General features: G+C 51.3%; 2 protein-coding genes across 2 annotated transcripts; one reads left to right on the top strand and one right to left on the bottom strand.

Annotated features, from left to right (window-relative positions):
• Window positions 1-3,430: 3,430 nt before the first annotated feature.
• On the bottom strand, window positions 3,431-9,424 carry NCLIV_065350 (putative protein disulfide isomerase; the record flags this gene model as incomplete). Its single annotated transcript, XM_003886086.1, has 10 exons — window positions 3,431-3,543; window positions 4,220-4,316; window positions 4,716-4,785; window positions 5,434-5,613; window positions 5,948-6,147; window positions 6,510-6,628; window positions 6,946-6,961; window positions 7,456-7,734; window positions 8,239-8,467; window positions 9,024-9,424. The coding sequence occupies 10 exons, from the start codon at window positions 9,422-9,424 to the stop codon at window positions 3,431-3,433; spliced, it is 1,704 nt and encodes a 567-aa protein (XP_003886135.1).
• A 3,640-nt stretch (window positions 9,425-13,064) lies between these two features.
• On the top strand, window positions 13,065-15,785 carry NCLIV_065340 (hypothetical protein; the record flags this gene model as incomplete). The annotated part of the gene is made up of 6 exons (XM_003886085.1): window positions 13,065-13,187; window positions 13,555-13,559; window positions 14,159-14,570; window positions 14,827-14,896; window positions 15,522-15,577; window positions 15,759-15,785. 6 exons carry the CDS (start codon window positions 13,065-13,067, stop codon window positions 15,783-15,785), a joined length of 693 nt encoding a protein of 230 aa, XP_003886134.1.
• Between the last annotated feature and the right edge of the window lie 1,686 nt (window positions 15,786-17,471).

Genomic DNA, 17,471 nt, shown 5'->3' with positions numbered 1-17,471 from the left:
GAAGGGCTTTATTCCAGCTTCGCATGGATCGTGCTGGCGTTGTCCTGGTCGTCTCCCGCTTATTTTTCGAAGGGGAGGTCGTGCCGGCGCTGCGCTACCATCTCGGTGCCGTGAGGCATCAGTCAGTTGTACATGCGGACGTGAGTAGGGTAGGGACGGATGCCCGAGGACTACAAGACAAGGGATCGGTATTTTGCGATATCCGAACGCTTCGGCGTTCCTTTTTTTCTGGTAGGCCGCAGGAGACGAAAGCAACTCAGACTTGCCCCGTAGTTGGTAGAGGAGCGGAGTCAGCGGCCTTGCGCTGGAAACGTCGTACCCGGGGGGGCCGCCGCGAGAGGAGTACAAATGATGCGAAAGCAAGGTGAGGGGAGAAAACGATGGCACCAGGGATAACAATAGACCGTAAAACAGACAATGGCGTAGAACTCAAGGTGTCATACTCGAAGCGCTATGTGGTTTTCTGTGCAAGAACACCGTCACAGATCGCTGGCGGGGGTAACGACAGAACCCTGTACAGTCGCGTGGCCAACCGGGGGAGACGAGGGAAAACGCGGTACCCGTCAACTTTGCGTGCCTGATGAAAGGCGAACAGCGATGAAAAGGACGTGAGAAAACCGAGAAAAAGAAGCGCCTGCGTATACTAGCTGCTGACGACTTCCACATCCATGGAACATGCGGCCAGCGTCCACTTGGACAGGCGGTCAAAACTGTCTACCCTCGACCCTGTCGGGATCCCGCCTCCTTTCCAGCATCGAAGGTGCGGCGTCGAGTGCTGTGGTACATCCCCTAAAAGGGTGTACAGGCCATTGCCAGTGCAAATTGTATGGCGAAAACCCAGAGCACGTGAAACTGAAACTAGAAGTTCCCTTCGTCGAAAGAGACGGTCGAAGGCAGTTTTTCTCGTTTGCCATAGCCTCTAGGCTACCAGGGGACCATCGGGGCCCGCTTTTCGTTCGATGCGCGACAGCCCCGGGCGACGCGTTTTCACGGGCACCGCCCGAACCATGTTAGTGCTTGCATGTTCGACACCGTAAGCCTCTAGCCGCTCGGGCAGTGTGCTTTTGCGCCCAGTGCGTCTGAGTACGCATAGAGACAGCCGTGCTGGGATCGACCTTTCATCCATCGGGAGCGGCAGCCCCCACTTCTTTTCTGTCCGTGGTGAAGTGCAAGAAAATGATTGATCTATCATGTCGACGAGAAATTCCGCACACAATCAGCTGGGGCCTGCCGAGTATACTCTCGGTGGACGCCAATATACAAGAGATCCCGGGCCAGAAATCCCACCGGCCACGCTGGAGAGTTTTTGGGAACCTGGTTATTTTTCCAGGCAGGGAAATCAATAATGTCGTTACAGTCCGTTTGCAAAGCGTGTATTGTTTCGGATATCATCCTTCACTCTATCCGCACGCAATTCTGAGGTCTTCGGGGGCTTCGGTAGCCCACCCTCGTGACGACAGCTTGCCGCTGTGTACTGTCAACCCTGCAAGATTGCGTAGAATTGCTGTGCCTCGATTTATATGAACTTCGTTCTACCGACCACACTTTTCGTGACGAGTCAACAGGATCTCGAGGCAGGTAATTGTCGCAGTAAGTTCCACGTCGTCCCACGACACCCGCGCCAGGCATGGATGGCATACGGCACGCGATAGATTGTTGTGTTGGACGAAAAAGAATTCACGCTGTTTGGCGTCTCGCGATATCGTAACTTGGCTTCTCTTGCTAAAGCGACATGTACCCCAAGAAGAACTTGCGTGTGTAAAAAAACACTACAATAGCGCGTTGTGACCCGGTGGCCTAGGGTCACGGGTTCCCCTGCCACAAGACGCACTATTTTCGCTGACCAGGCCTCACAGCCCGAAATACGCCGTACTATTGATCTTTCCCTTGTAAGCGGCCACCAAAGAGTGTGGATTTCCTTGGTCGTTTTCGGAAACATACCCATCGGTAAAGCCGATAACCAAGTGAGTTCCCCAGCGAACGACGAAACCTACAGCGAATGCGGTGTCGAAATACCTGCTGCGTAGTTGATGTGTTGAGGAGGAGGGTGATGACAGACTAAAGGAATTTGGCAATCGTTTAGATAGGACGTATGTTTTCAAGAGGGATGCCTTTTTCCCAACCAAAGCGGAGAACAGCTTTTGATGAAACGTTTTCACGGCATCACATTTACCCGCTTAAATATCCCCTATTGCTGCCAAATAAAGAAGCTCGCGTACTCCTTACTAGCAGCTATCGCTGGCGGTTTGTTTGTCTCTACAAGTGAAGGCTTCTATTGCGCGGAGATATGCTGCCGTGGTTGTTGCCTTATTTGTGTGGGAGCACACGCAGTGTAGGCACGAACCGATTTTCCCGTTGTGTTTTGGGGGGCATCTGTGGACTATCCCGGCATATTGTTAGTACCGTCGTTTAAATCTATGTAGACCGCATCACGTCCGCTCCCACGCAAAGAGCTCATCTTACGGCGGCCTCTGATTTTGTTTTTTCCACATGAATCATGCAGAAGACTCGGGGGTAGTCCCTTCCCGGACGTGTGGTTCGACAGAGAAGAGTGCACGACACAGCACACGCGCCCCGGCTACTTCCAAGGAGACAAACTTTAGCTGGCCCTTGCCAGCAATTTAAGACCTTCCAATAGTCCCTAGTGCACCACGTGGCTCGGTTGGATTTCAGTGCAAGTGTTCGAGCAAATGTAAAGATATAGTTTTTACCTCCTCACTAGCCTTTCTACGTTCGTTTCTCCTGAGAGGGAACTCGAGCGGCCCCGCCCTTCCCGTTTCCGCTAGCCTCCTCAACCCTCTTGGGTCTGTCAGTGGAACGTGCATCGCGTCGATCGCCTACACGGCTACTGTTGTAAAAGAAGAGCGGCATTGCGTGACCGCTGTGCTTTTTTTTGGCAGTGATGAGGGACTGCGCGGATAAAGCCAGCTAGTCGCTGGGCCAAAGGCCAGCAGCGGCACATCAAATAGCAAAGACAAAAGGCTGCATACGGAGGCGGCGAGAAGAGGAAATCGTGAGTGTCTAGAGAGCAGATCTAGAAGACGCTACGGACCGCTCTCAGGTGGAAGCAGTTGCAGGTGTTCATCACCATCCAAAACGCGTTAACCGGGTGTATGTTTTTAGAAATGCGACAAGAAACACGGTGGAACCCAGCAAACCTCAGCCTTACCGGGCAGACTCGTGCGTGCACCACATTCGGAGACTGGAGCTCGAAGAGGCCACAGCAGAGAGAGTTTAGAGAACGAATTGTGAGATCCAAAAGAACAGAGTGGGCAAAGGCAATCCGTTTGTCAACGGAGTTCGGACTGATTACAATCTAGACACAGAGGAGAGGCCCATCGTTTTTGTTCCAGGCGATAGCCGTGCTTCGAAACAGGTGAGACTTGTGGAAGTTGAGATGATGTGTAGAACATCGAAATGTTTTGCAGCATCAGAGCTCAGCGCGCTTCCATCTTTTGCGGATTTCTCCCTTCATGAACTCAATAACCAGTTCTTCAACGAATTCTCCCTCATACACAATATGTTTTTCCAGCTTGTCCCCGTCTGCGCAAGAAACAAAGACAAAAAACGGACAAAATGCATCTGTTCAGCAGCTTGTTGAAACAAGCACGAGATCCGTCTTCACTCTGACTCGCTTATTCTGTACTATTGGCAAATAGGTGTCTCCTCGTCAGCGTCGATCGTGTCTTTGACCCCATAGTTACCGACAATTAAAAAAATGGGATCGAGAGGAAAGATCCGAGGAATGGCGGAAAAACGGAGCTTGAACTCCTTAATCCATCGCAAGACGTCCAGTGGGGTGTCCCCATCTCTGACTTTTCAGTGGATCACAGAAACGGAACTTGCCACAGAATGGGTATGGTTTGCTGCCTCTGCATGCTCCCGCGCGGGAACAATGCGGGGGCGCCCTATCCTTTTGTTTTTGTAAATTCCCGGGAAGGTCTGTAGATCTAGAGACATATTGTTATTCTGTGTAATACAAACATCCCACTGTATAAGGTTTCAAGGCAGGGTCCAGACGCGGGTATGAAAAAGAAATGTGTTGACCAGTTGCCACAGAGCAGTACCATGGCCCCCGCGAAGGTGGAGCGAACGAGGTAATCCTCGACTGCCCCAAAGAAGCGGTGCCCGAAAGGCAAGTTTCGCACCATATCTGAGACGCTGTACCTCAAGGGATGCTCTGCAAGAGCAGCAAACGGCTTACTAGTTGTCTGCTCACCTGGAGGATAGGCAATGAGCATGGGCCGTGGGAGGGTAGCGGCAGGGTCGATTGGGTCATTTAAATCCGAGGGATATCTCGCCACCATGACATCCTTCTGCCCATATGGAGACGCACACGGATAAAAAGTCACGTGGTGTGGACCCACAACCGAGAAGGCCCTTTCGTTTTTGATTTTACGTGTCGTGGAGCATTCCCGAAGACTTGTAGACATGCACGCCTCTCTGAGGTGCGCGCACGCAGCTTTCGGACAACATCGGAGAATAACGCAGCGAGGCTCAACGTGCCACCAGCGATCTGCGGAGGGTTCACTGCAGACCGGAGACCGATTTTGGGCTGCGAAGGACAGGTCTTCAGTCACGGTGTGTCACCGGCAATATAAGAAACCGGACCCCATAGGTCACCATCCGAATGGCGACAGTCAGCTTTCACGGGGGTGGAGGGCGCACTGGCTACTGCCGTTTTTCTCTGCTGCCGGTCTACCCGAAAGACCTACCACTGTCCACTTTTTCACGCGCTTCCCTACAGTCACAAACACCTTCATTGCCTCTGCGCAGGCAGAGCATCTGGAGGTACAGACAGAGATTCAACTTGTTTCCACAGAGTTGTCTTGCCCTCCTGTCGCTTTCGAACGCGACCGTGGAGAGTATTCCAGAGGAACGTCCAAGTTCTTCCTCTGTCATTTGTGCATGTGTATATAAGAGAGGTGCGTGAGAAGGTAAGTTATATCGACGTGTATCTTTGCACACAGTCGGACGGAAACATACCCCCGTCTAGGCAAATTGACTTGTAGGGGTGCTTAGACGCCACAGGAATGAACCCAAACGAGGTCACGGCGTTTACACACTCAGTAGCCATTGGAACAGGCCGTCTCGAGACCCGCCAGACCCAGACAAATATGTTTGGATAAACGACAGGCGCCTCCACATTCGTGACACTCCCCAGGCATCACATCGTCTCTGTCACCTGTGCAGGCGGGTGTGAAGAATAGAAGAAAAGGTTGTTGTTTAAACAACCAGGACAATTCGTGGTCTACGTGCACGTAAAACGGAAGCCTCGGATTCTTTAACCGTCGGAGTGTTGTCACGTTTGCTTTTTCAGGCCTAAGTGGGCGTCCCCTGTTGACTTTCGGAAATTCCGGAGCTAACAGGTCCAGCTTTCGAGGGGACACAACAGTGACTGAAGTGTGGAGCCAAATTTAAAGAACCCCTGACCCTTTCTCGTCGTAATAGAGTACAAAGATCCACTTGCCGAGACCGCGCAGCGCAGTCTTCAGGCTGTAATGGCACATGTCCTGAATTGCAGCTTCTTCGTGCTCAGCCGAGCGCACGGGAGGCAAGTTCGATCGGAAAGCCGCAGGTAGTCTCTTGTTTGCGAAGTTTTTGAAGAATTGACTGCACAGGAAAGCGGGCGTTCGTTCAGGACAGGGACTGGGTTTCTGCATCCCGGTGTATCCACTGCGTTTCCTGGGGGCATTTGAACCCGAAAGCAGGCCACGCGGGTTCGCGGCATGGACAGTTGGATCCGAAGCTTTGCTGGTTTGCCTCGAGAGGCTTACAGCGGTCTTGCTCCTCTACGTGTGCTTTGAAATCGTGCGGAGGTCCACGCTTAGCCACACATAGGGCGTGTCAACGAGACTGCGTGAAGTAGTTTTAAAGCACAGACCTGCCGGTGCTTGTCAAAAATCGCCGTTTCTTTGCTTTTTCTCCTGTGCTTGCCCCGACTTACTCGAACGCTCCCCAGTTGAAGGGTCCTTTGAGGACGAACTTTTTGGGGCCCGCGGAAAAAGTGTAACTTCCTGCCTTCAGCACATTTTTCCGGCCCTGCTCCGCAGTCTCCGTGATCATGAGCGTGGGCCAGCCCGAGTCGAAACCCATGAACTGCAGCATCTCCTTTGAGTCGCGCTGATTCGCGAACGTGAACACCAACTAGAACATTTTCGGAACGCAGGGGAACAGACACGTACGCACCACATTGCCACTTTCGCCTGCTTCTCTACATCACGATCGGAAGAACCGTTTCAGCCTCGCTGACTGCAAGCTCTTCCACCTCCTGGGAATCGCCTTTTCTGCAGGCTGTGAGGCCGTGCGTGTCAGAGTTCAGCAGCCTTGACAGCACCGAATGGGATCACCAAGGAAAGGGTATACACAAGAACCCCCCAAGACACAGTCCCTGGTGCCCTTGTACATGGACAATCGTACCTGTTTCTGCAGGTATGCCAAAGAACAAAACATTGATTCGTCACCCCGCAGTGTCACGGATTTCGGAAACACCCGATGCGAGAACTCACTTTGTCTTTCATGTCGCGCGCATGCTGGAGCAGCACGTCCACATACTCCTGGTAGTCGCTCGTCGTCGCATCGTACAGAATCGTCGCAAGGGCTTTTGTCTTTGCGAGATTGTCGACATCTGAAAAAGGAACACGACTGCGTTAACCCAGGATAGACGCTGAGAGAACAGCGCCGACGTGTCAACAGATATTTAGACAAACGCTTTTCTCTCTCGTGTTTCAGGCGCCCAACGAATCTGTCTCCCGTTTTTACCCCAGATTTCAGATCATCTCGTTGAGAGTCACTAAATGAGCACATTCTTTACTCTGCATAGCAGGAGAGTCTGGCTCAGCCTCCTACGGTGCCGAAGACCCTCTCATGCCCAGGGGCCGGAATGCAGCCGCGGCGCACCTACAAGAGAGGATTGATATTGTTATTCCAAAAATCGCCACTCACCAATACAGGTTTCGGACTACGAGTTGTGAGAAGCGATGGAGAAAAAGCATTCGTGAAATGCCGCTGAGCTTGTCGATTCAGTCTGACAGATTCTAGAAGGGCAACGGAAACGACGCTACTAGTTTTCCAAACCCCGAGAGGGGTGATTGCCAAGTCAAACCCAGTTTGCGCTCACACTCGTCGGTGTCGGGGTAGATTATCCTGTCGAATGCCGTGTAGATGCTCCGTTTGATCTCGTTTTTGGACCACTTTTGTGCGGCGTAGTCGATTATGTCTTCGTCTTCATATAGATCGTAAGGCTGGAGGAGGTACACACCCAGATGGAGACCGCGAGCCGCGTTCAAACGAGAAAAGCAGTCGTATTTTCACCTTTCACCCCGGCCTACCGCTCCGCCTCCATCCACGTATCAGGACACTGGAGGCCTTCTAACAATGCATCCAGCCCCAGTTCTGAACGCGTAGGGCGGGACGCCGGCATGGGCATGAGCCTGGCCCTTTGCGGCACCTTACGAGCTTTGCTTTGTAGATCTCGATCTTGCTCTTTCTGAAATCCGTTACGGGTATGAAGTGGAAGAGGGTTCCACGCATCGCGTCTCCTTCATGGGCGATATCCTTGATCAGTTTGTCCTTCGGACTGCCTGGCACAGTGTATGCGATCACGGTCGTGAAGGGCGAATTCGCCGCTGCCTTTTTAAGAATCCTCTCTTCATCTTCTACTGACATCGGGGCTTTCTGGTGGCGACGCACGACCACCAGATCTCTGTAGAATGATCCATCTTGCCGCCTCAGCTAATGGCCAGTGACAAAGGAAACATTCAACCCACAGTTCCTTCACTATTCACGTCACCAGAAGGAGGGAACAACTCAAAACCCCATCATTCGACTGTCGACTCGGGGTTTGAAACCAAGTTGGCACGCTTCGTATCAGCCCGTCTTTTTAGTTGGCCCTATCTGCCTGAATCATGCGTGCTATCGACAGCCACAGCGGATCTGCTTCTATTCGCTGCGTTCGCAGGAGAAGCAAAAATGATGAATCGCTCGAGAGTCCCAGATCAAAACCCAGGAAGCTTTTTTCGACGGTCACACCCAATGGCCAGAGGCTTCCCTGTGGCCGATGGAGCGCTGCAGTGGCCTCCCCTGTTGCAGACCGTGCGTAGCGCCAAAAGGGAGGTGGGCTCAGTCACACAAAGGCCTCAAGGAAACATTGGGGATAGGCGGTACAGGAAGAGACACGCAATAGACCACATTCACAGTGGCAGCATCCTTGGGCGACTTTCACTTCACACTGCGTACCCAGTCGAAGACTCGGTTAGCCCTCAGCTTGCCGCGGTACTGCTCTGGCACGCCCTTTGATCCTTCTCCGTAGAAAACGAGGGCAGGAACTTGCGCGATATCTTGATCTTGCGCCAGCTCCGGGTGCTTCGACACATCCACTTGAGCCAGAGAGGTAGAGAAAAAGTACTTCGCCAATCCACTGTTTATGTCATCGATTTCAGGGCCAGTCGCCTTACACTTCGTGCACCTGGGACGTGCACATGTCGCGAAACCATCGAGGGTAAAACAGCTAGGAATTTGAGCTGTTCCTCACCACTAGCAAGGCAGAGTACACGGGCGCTCCTGTCGAGTTAGACCTAGTGACACTTACGACAGCGCCTTGCCGTTAAAAGGGGGCGGTGAGGGCAACCACCTGTTTGGCAAGTCTCGCTCTGAGAAGGCAGTGACGTCCCTGTCTAACGGAAGGATGATGATCTATGCTATAATTCCGTCATTGGCGTTCCGACTGCCTGCTCGATACCACAAGGAATAGCTTTCGTGTAGCACTTCCAGTTATCTAGTGTGCTGCAACCAGAAAGGAAACTTCTTCCTGGGTCATACTTCCCCCTGGGTAGGGGGGGGGGCTGTTACGTGTAGCCTCTGTACACATGAGCAGAGGGGAAGGCGGCTGAATGGCATGCTCATCAGCGCTCTGCTGGTGCTGATATGAAGGTGAAGATGGCGGCAGTTTTTCTTTTCTTTGAAGGAGTTGTAATCTACAGTCTAAATGTTATGCATTCTGTGTCTTGGAACAGTGAAAATACCTTTCGTCGCCGTAGAAGTAAACGAGAACCTGACCACGTTCGTCTAAGAACGAAGAGAACGAGGCCTTGTCCAACTGACGTATTGGAGGTGCATTCGATGCTGGACTGGCTGCTGTCTTTGTCTTCTCTGAAAGAAACTTCTTCTCTGGATAAATCACTTTTCCTGTTGCTGGGTCACGTACTGCATGTAACACACGTTTCCTCTTCACGGCCGCCTCGGCCCCAAGAACCCTAGGTGAGGACGTGGCGCCGGCCTCGCCAGAGGGACGGATATCCAAGCCATGGAAGGTGATAATAACGCAGCCAATGAAACATGCTACTAGCAGAAAACTAAAATTCACAAAGAGTTGTCGCGACCTGCTGGGCAGGGCGAGTACAACTGCTTTAAGCTGCCTAGTCATTGCAAAATGCCGTTTTTGCAAAATGAGAAAGCACGAACGATAAAAAGTGTTCGCGAAAATACAGAGGTGCCCACCAGAAGGACACCTCGCTAGGCCTGTCACGTTCCTGTTTTGTGACGGCACTTTTCAAGCGGATCTATAGTTTCCGTTTCCGGTGTAGTGAGCGAGGTGCGTTTCAGTTTGCCATTACGGAATGGATTCTTGCCCACCGAACACACCAACCCCGGACAGGTGCTGTGAGAGGAAAAATGAAAATGCATATGCTAAGAAACCGGAGGGCGCCGACGGAAGGGACATACGCATGCCAACGTATCCATATCCGTTCAACAGAAGTAGCTAGACAAGAAAGCTTTGAAGAAAAAGGAATTACACAGCCCCGGCACCGCACTATATTTGTGTTTTGGGTCAATTTGCCGCAGTGCCGAGCATGCGCTGTTATCGGCGGCCATAAGGCACACGAGGCCCCTTCAGCCACAAAAGTGTTAAACCTTTCATTCAAGGACGATTTGAGATGTTACGCTGAAGGAGATTTTTTAAAGGCATTCCCGTGCGGACTTGACATTGCCAATTTACAGCGCTTCAAACAAGGTGTGCAGCCAGCGCAAACGGGGGTGTGGGTTCTCACGCGAGTTGCTGTATTTGGCATGTTCTGTGGCGGAACCGAACAAAAACGGTTCAGCCGCAAACGAAATGTTCGCGAAAGCCACGAACGGTTGACAGCTACAGGGAAAGTGTTCACAAGCGATTCAATTACTGTTGCTGTCCAGATTTAATCACAAATTTCTGCCTCTCCAAGTTTCCTTGTGTCTTAGGGGAGACGTGACAAATGCTTTTTTTCTGTTGCTGCAGTTGTCGTCGGAGTCCTGATGACGGCGGTTAGGCTGCTTGAAAGGCCTGACAGTGTTTATCTTGCAAAAGATGTAGTGTCGACGCCTACGCATCCCTTCCGTTCCCTTGTTTCCAAGCGGATATCTTGCTTTCCTTCCTAGGCATAGACCGGTCTTCTCGTGAACGGCAGCTCGAGGCGTCACGCGACTGGCAGTACCATAAACTGCGAACGATGGTCGGCGTATCGCAGCGTGTTTCGTATGCCCTCAGTGCCTGCTTCCACTGGACCATTTGCGTCACTGGAGGCCGAAAAAAGCCAGAAAATAACGGGAATATCGCGCAGCATTCCTAGGCTTCAGGAAACGGTTTGAGAAAGAATACCAGAGCACGCTCTCTGCCAGCCGACATTGAACGCCGCCAGAAGTACTAATGCGCCTACGCACGCAGGCCTTATGGAAAGTCAGAATATCGCGTTCTTCCCGTTAAGGAGCACACGTCACCGATGGAAAACACACTCTATCGTGACTCAGTTGAACTACCCCGTTGTCAGCGTATCCAAATTTCGGCACTTGGCCAGCGAATACCCTTTTAATGCATGCGTGGCTTCTTTGGGGAGGTCTTCAGACATATGTTGCGGGCCTTCAACAAAATATATCCATGCATCATCCCTTCAAGATTACACGGTAAACTGGGACGAGAAGTGAAAGAGACTGAGACGGATGCCCACAATACACAGGACTTTAAACAGCGCCGATCTCCTGTTGCAAGGCATCCACAATGAGACTGTGTTTTGCTACTGACGGGTCGTCCACAAGTTGAGAGAGTTCATGCCGAAATCCCAACAGTAATGACCGGGGCCTCTCAGTAACCCTCGATTGAGGACATCAACAGGTTTCCGTTTGCTCTCTGCGGGTATTCTCGAACAAATGCCTTTATTTGCCACAACAGCGATGCTTACACACAAACAGCCGTTTGTCAGATGTCGCGCCGGGCTGAGGACTTTCTATAGGGATATCGTGCCGCATCGCAGCCGGAGAGTTAATGTCGTAAATGAGTAGTTTTTTGTTGGTCAAACTGGAGAGTCAAGCCAAGGTTAGACCTTTAGGACGTGTCGCTTTGAAACCAAATTAACAGAGGAGATCTGGCATGTTCTTCAGGTAGATAATGTACGGTCCCGTCGTGCAAAAAGTAAGGGGGGTGCTGCCCCTATTCTGTGGACGGTGGGCGTAGATTTCAATCACTGGTTCACGATATGTGACGAGGTCCACCAGGCCATTTCTTTCGTTGCCTCTGTCGTAATTCTTACCGGTGGCCTGAAATTAAAGCCAATACTGCTGGAATTCGGCAGCACTGACCCAGTGGAGTTTCCCAGCCATGAAGGGGCTCAAAGATTGTCACATGAGATCATGGGATACACACGGCTAACGAGAGTGTTGACCACAATTTAGTCTTCACTCGTCCCTCAGTGGGGTAGACCTGGTTCGTATAAACAACATATCTGCCGTTCTCCTGTCTTTGCTCAAAGAACCGGAATACATCGCGTTGGAATCGCCGTCCTTTGGAAACAAAGTAACTCGCCCCTGCAAGAGACACATGGACTTCCCTTCGATGACATTATATCTGCTAGACATCCTATCCCAACACGTTATCTGTAAGCGGAAACGCCTTGCTTTGATTCACAATGTCATCCACTAGCGCTTGCACACGAGGATTGTGGAACCTGCCGTCGTCGCTGGCAGCCGTTGGGCCAGTCCGGTGCCGTATACAGCAAAACCTCAACGAAACCCCGGAAACGAACCGCCCTCTACATAGTGCTCCCTCTGTTTAGAATGACGACACACGAATTTCTCCCGTTGATTCTTTTCTTCAAATTCTAACGCTTTCCGTTGCAATGCTCTGATGCTCGCGAATGCAAACATGTTTAACTGCTATTTTTTCTGCATGCACGCGAGGCGCTTTTCCGTTTTGTCCGCTGACGTTCGGCAGGTGAAACAGATTCGATTCTCTGCATTGCTCTTGCTACGCCTCTTGTCGCTTCGTCATCTCTGCCCATATTGGCTTCTTAGTGGCAGTTCTTGTCTCTTTCGTAGAACGCTCGAGACACGCAACAAATACAACTTTTCTCCTCCCTCAAGCGCCCGCGACTTCCCAACCGACTCAAGCCCCGTTTCGCTTCTGTTGAGTCCTGCCCTCTCGTACGACCGTCATTCTTTTTCCTCTTTTAGCATCTACACACTCGTCAATTTTTCATTCCCGTGTGTTTTCTCTGCTTTCCGTCCCTTGCTTGGTAACGAATAGTCGCATGCCGTCCCGATTCACTAGCTTTGCCCCTCTCTGAGCGAATTCGCTGCACGCCTTTCGGTTACCTTGGCGGTGATGCGTGGCACCGTTGGAATCGAACTTTCCCCGTTTTGCCTACAGCCTATTTGTCGTGTTTTCTGCGGGACACGCCGACTTTTGACGGCTTTTCCTTTCGCCTGCGGTTTCTGGATCCTTCTGTCGGAAAACGGTCTGGGTGATTGACATGCGACCGCGAAACTTTTTAGACAGACACACGCAGTGAAAAGCCGGTTCCCGACTCTGATGCGTTTTTCCGCTTCATTTGTCTTCCATTGATTCGCCCCCCCACAACTCGGGTCGAAGACAGCTTTGGTTTTCCGTTCGTGGGACCTCAAGAATCCGTGTTTCTTCCGTTGAACAGCAGAAGTCTCGCGACGTTCCTGTTGCCGCGCCAACCCACATACACCGAGAGGTCCTCCACTTACCGACCCACCGAGAGACTCCCCGAGTTTTTCATCCTTTTTCCGCGAAAATGTCGGCGCAATTAAAACCCATCATCTGCCCTTCAGTCCTCGCCAGTGACCTATCCTCGCTCGCCTCAGAAGCGAAGCGAATGGTAGACGCTGGATGTGATTGGCTGCATCTCGACATTATGGTAAGATCCACCAGATTTCACACCGGTATAAGAGACAGCCGCCTGCGGACGCCTCTCCCATCTCTCCCCTGTTTTGCAGAACAAATCTCAACGGGCAGACTCGCGGAACGTACACATACAAAACCTTATATATATATATATATATGTATTCGCATACATCTCTATGCGTGTGTACTGATTCATGTATCTATATATATGCTTATACCTTGGGTGCATGTATATGTAGATGTGCATGTACAGATATGTCTAGATGCATTTGATGAGTAAACGATGCGTAAATATGCGTATTTACGTGTTTGTTTCGTGTTTGACTGTCTGGAGTGACAGCAAGCAACCGCTTCTCTCTTTTTTCTCTTTTCTTTTGCAGGACGGGTACGTCATTCTCGTCGTCGGAGACCTCTCCACGTTTTCCTCGTGTCAGATGTTCTCCCAGAGGGAAGCTTTTTTCTCAGGGTCCGATTCTCCAGATGTGGAAAAAGGTTTCCAGCTCGAGTTGTTCTCACACCATCCCTACGCACGTTTCAGTCCTCAACTCCCCATCTGTCCCTGTTGCATGCACCGCCCCTTTTTAAACTTTTGTATCCTTGAACAACACTTCTCTTATCAACAGGGACTGTCTTGCGTCGCACACGTCTGTTTGGCTCCGAAATCACCGGCTTGCATGGCCGCCCAGCCTCCGCCTTTTTCCCTTTTTTCTCCCGCCTTTTCCCTTTGTTTTGTTTTCTGACTCTCTAGAAGGAAACGCGTCGCCTCTTTCTTCCCGTCTCTTCTTTTTCTCTGTGTTCCTGGACGCGTTGGGCGTAGGTCTGAATGCGCATGTTTTTCGCGGCTTACGCTTCATCTTCCACTCTGACGCTGAGCTTCAGGGTTCCTCGATTTGTTCCCCCGTGTTCTTGCTCAGCACAGTGCGTGTGCGTCTCTGACTGCTCGGAGACTGCCTGCCTGTTCCGCGCTTTTGCTCCCTTCTTCAGGCACTTTGTGCCGAACCTGACGATTGGCCCGGGCGTGGTGAAGGCGCTACGCGGCCACGTGAAGTCGACGTTCTTCGACGTGCACTTGATGGTCACAGACCCCGAGAAGTGGGTTCAGCCCTTTGCAGACGCCGGCGCAAACTCGATCACCTTTCACTGGGAAGCAGTCGGCGGCGACCTGGCCAAAGCGGAGGCTCTCGCGAAACGAATCAGAGAGCTCGGCATCAAGGCCGGTCTCGCCATCAAACCGGCGACGAAGCTGGCGGACTTGGGAGACGCGCTCGCTGGCGACAGATTCGACATGCTCCTCGTCATGACTGTCGAACCGGGCTTTGGCGGCCAGAAATTCATGCAAGACATGCTCGACAAAGTCAGAGTCGCGCGCTCACTCTTCCCTCGCCTAAACATCCAGGTAACCCACAAACACCCAAGTCGGAGGCTACAACAGTTCTCTCATTCTCACCCTCTCTCTGCAACTACATATTTGCATATGCACGCAGACGGCTGTGCTGCCCGAGATCCTGCGCTTCTACACATACATGTATACATATGTATGTTTGTATGTAGAGGTCTTTCTGCATCTGCAGAGATATATATATATATATATATATATATATGCGTGTTTGTATGTGGATACGTAGTTGTGTGGGTTTTGTTTGTATTGAAAGGTGGATGGCGGCTTGGACGGAGAGACGGTGAAGTCGGCAGCTTTTGCAGGGGCGAATGTGATTGTGGCCGGTAAGAGAAAAGCGAAAAGCGTGGGAACTTTGCGACAAAAAACATGGAACAGGGCTGCGACGGATACACGACGGCATGCGTTGAGCTTCACGAGACGAAGAAGCGAGGCTCGATTCGAGAATGAAAAAGAAGAGGAAAAGAAGTGTGCACCTGGGCACTCAAACCAACAAAATACACGCCCATCTGCACCGGATGCCCAACACATACATACTCATAAATATGTAACCATATATATATATATACTGTTATACGTCTAATAATATGGGAATGTGTATTGTCTCGAAACGAACTATCTACGTAGATAAACACATAGTGTCAAGAAGGGAGAAGTCGTTCAAGTAAAGATCCAACTGGTTTGGGTGAAAAGGGATTTCGTGAAACGCCTCGCTCCCCCCGTAACTCCCTCTTCCTATATGTATATATATCTCCGTATCTGAATCTGTGTATCTCTATTCACATGCGTGTCTAGGCTGACAGCAGGCCGTATGGGGGGAGCAACGGGCGTTTGCGAATTGAGAGAGGAAAGGCAGGTGTATCTTTGCATGTCTGCATCTTTGTCGGAGTCCCCGGCTTCTTCCTTGTCTCTGGTTACAATCGAGTTTCATATTTTCCTTTTCTCTTTCAGGGACGAGCATCTTCAAGTCGGAGAACCCTGATGCTCTGATGACATTCATGCGCGACGTGAGTTCTCCCCTCTTCAGCTCGAAGCCAATGTCCAGTTTTCGCTGAGTCGCAGTGTCTCGTGAATCACCTCTTTGCGCTCTCAGGTTCGACAAAAAACTCTCTCCTCTTCGCCGGAGCGACAACCGTGTCCCTGCATCTCACCCGAAGTGGAGCTGCTGTGTTTGGTGTGTACGTACAGGTCATCACTGCCTCAGACACTCTGTGATCTGAGGAGACAGAGTTCGGCCTCGGGCCGCTCGAGAAGGCCGAACCTAGAAGAGAAACGGATATGTATTCCGTAGAGGTGCACACGTGCGAATATGCTCACGGGTTTACCGACCCATTGCCATGCGCGCGTCTATCTGTATGTTCGCATGCATGTCTATAGGCAAATATCCATAAAGCCGTAGATTTCCACAGATAAACAAGAAAGAGACATCCACTAACGCGGGCAAACGTGGGGAAGGGGAGAGAGGGAGAGAAAATGTGCGCAGCTTGCGCTGTGCTCGCAAAGAACGAGGATGTCAACGGAGGGAGAAAAGTGTAAAGAGATTAAAGTCCGAGAGCCAAACGCCACGCACAAAAGTGAGAGGTGACAGGAGGCTGGAAAGAAGAGGGTACAGGAGATGGGAGGGAGAAAAGCGAAAGATGTGTGCAGTGCCACGAGACGGAACAAAGGTGCATTTGCAGGACGAGCCATGAAGAAAGTTTAGAGGCCCAGACAGATTGGGTTTTGCCGCGCGTATGCGTCCACTCTGGAGATATTGCTCCCGGAACCCCGCTGTTTCCATTGTGCTCTAAAGAAGCCGTGCCGTGTGTGTCAAGCAAACACCTGAGACGTGAATCTTGATTCCAAGGCATGCCATCGACGAGTCTGTACACTTGAAACGGCGCCGCGCTGGAGTGGCCGAACACCGCGAAAAAGCGCGGATTTCCGCACGCGGCAAGAGCTTTTAATGTAAGACGAGAGAACGAGGGAGACCAGAGGGCCCCTGGGGCTTCCCGCCGTTTCGCCACGCACTTCCCCACTTGGTTGAAGGAGACCAGATACATACTTCTCGACTTGGAGGAGCAGCGAAATGGAGCGAGGAGAGATAGACTCCCTAGGCTGTTAAATGAACACAGGCAGAGAGGAGAAAGGCGAAGATACTTCCGTGCACACTAATGGTATGCAGATAGAGTAAGCAAACGTGCCTTACAATATATATATATATACATATACATATACATATATATATATATATATATATACATATATATGTATATATATATATATACATACATATCTACATTGGTGAGAAGAGCAGGACGGTTGCAAGTGACCGGCGGTGTGTGTGTCGGACAAGTTTCCGAGAAAACGTTTCTTCGCTAACGCCTCGGTGCCCTCAAATCTGGTTCGACGAAAAGGATCGGCTTCGAAGGCACTCTCGCAAATGGAAGAGTTGAAGCCCGCCAAATCTCCCCTTTCTCGAATCCTTTCTCTCTGAATTGTTCTTCTCTTTCTTCTCTTCCTTCTTCCATTTCTTTCTTTCCGTCCCTCTTCCACGCGCTGACGGCTACAAAATAGTCCCCACGCACAAACCGCGTCAAGCGCTGAGCACTTTGTGCCTCGAGGCGCCTACCCGTCTGGGAGTTTCCGCGGAGGAGTTGAAAGCGCGGGGAGCCTTAAGGTCCGCGCTGCCACGCTCCATGATCCATCAAAAGGCCTTTCCTCGCGACAAGGTGAACGCTCCCTCTTGGCACGGCCTTGCAGATGCACTCTCCTCGTTGCTATGTGCGTGGTCTGCCCCGCAAATTCTTCCCTGAAACTATCCTCACAAAAACGCCCCGCCGATTCAGAGTATCTTCCCCACTCTGCCGACCCGCCCCCATAACCCAATTTCACGCTGCCATCCCCCCCCCCCCACCCCCC

This window comes from Neospora caninum, chromosome XII (assembly GCF_000208865.1).
Source record: "Neospora caninum Liverpool complete genome, chromosome XII".
NCBI lineage: Eukaryota > Apicomplexa > Conoidasida > Eucoccidiorida > Sarcocystidae > Neospora > Neospora caninum.
The sequence above is the reverse complement of the archived record's forward strand: the minus strand, read 5'-3'. Positions and strand labels throughout refer to the sequence as shown.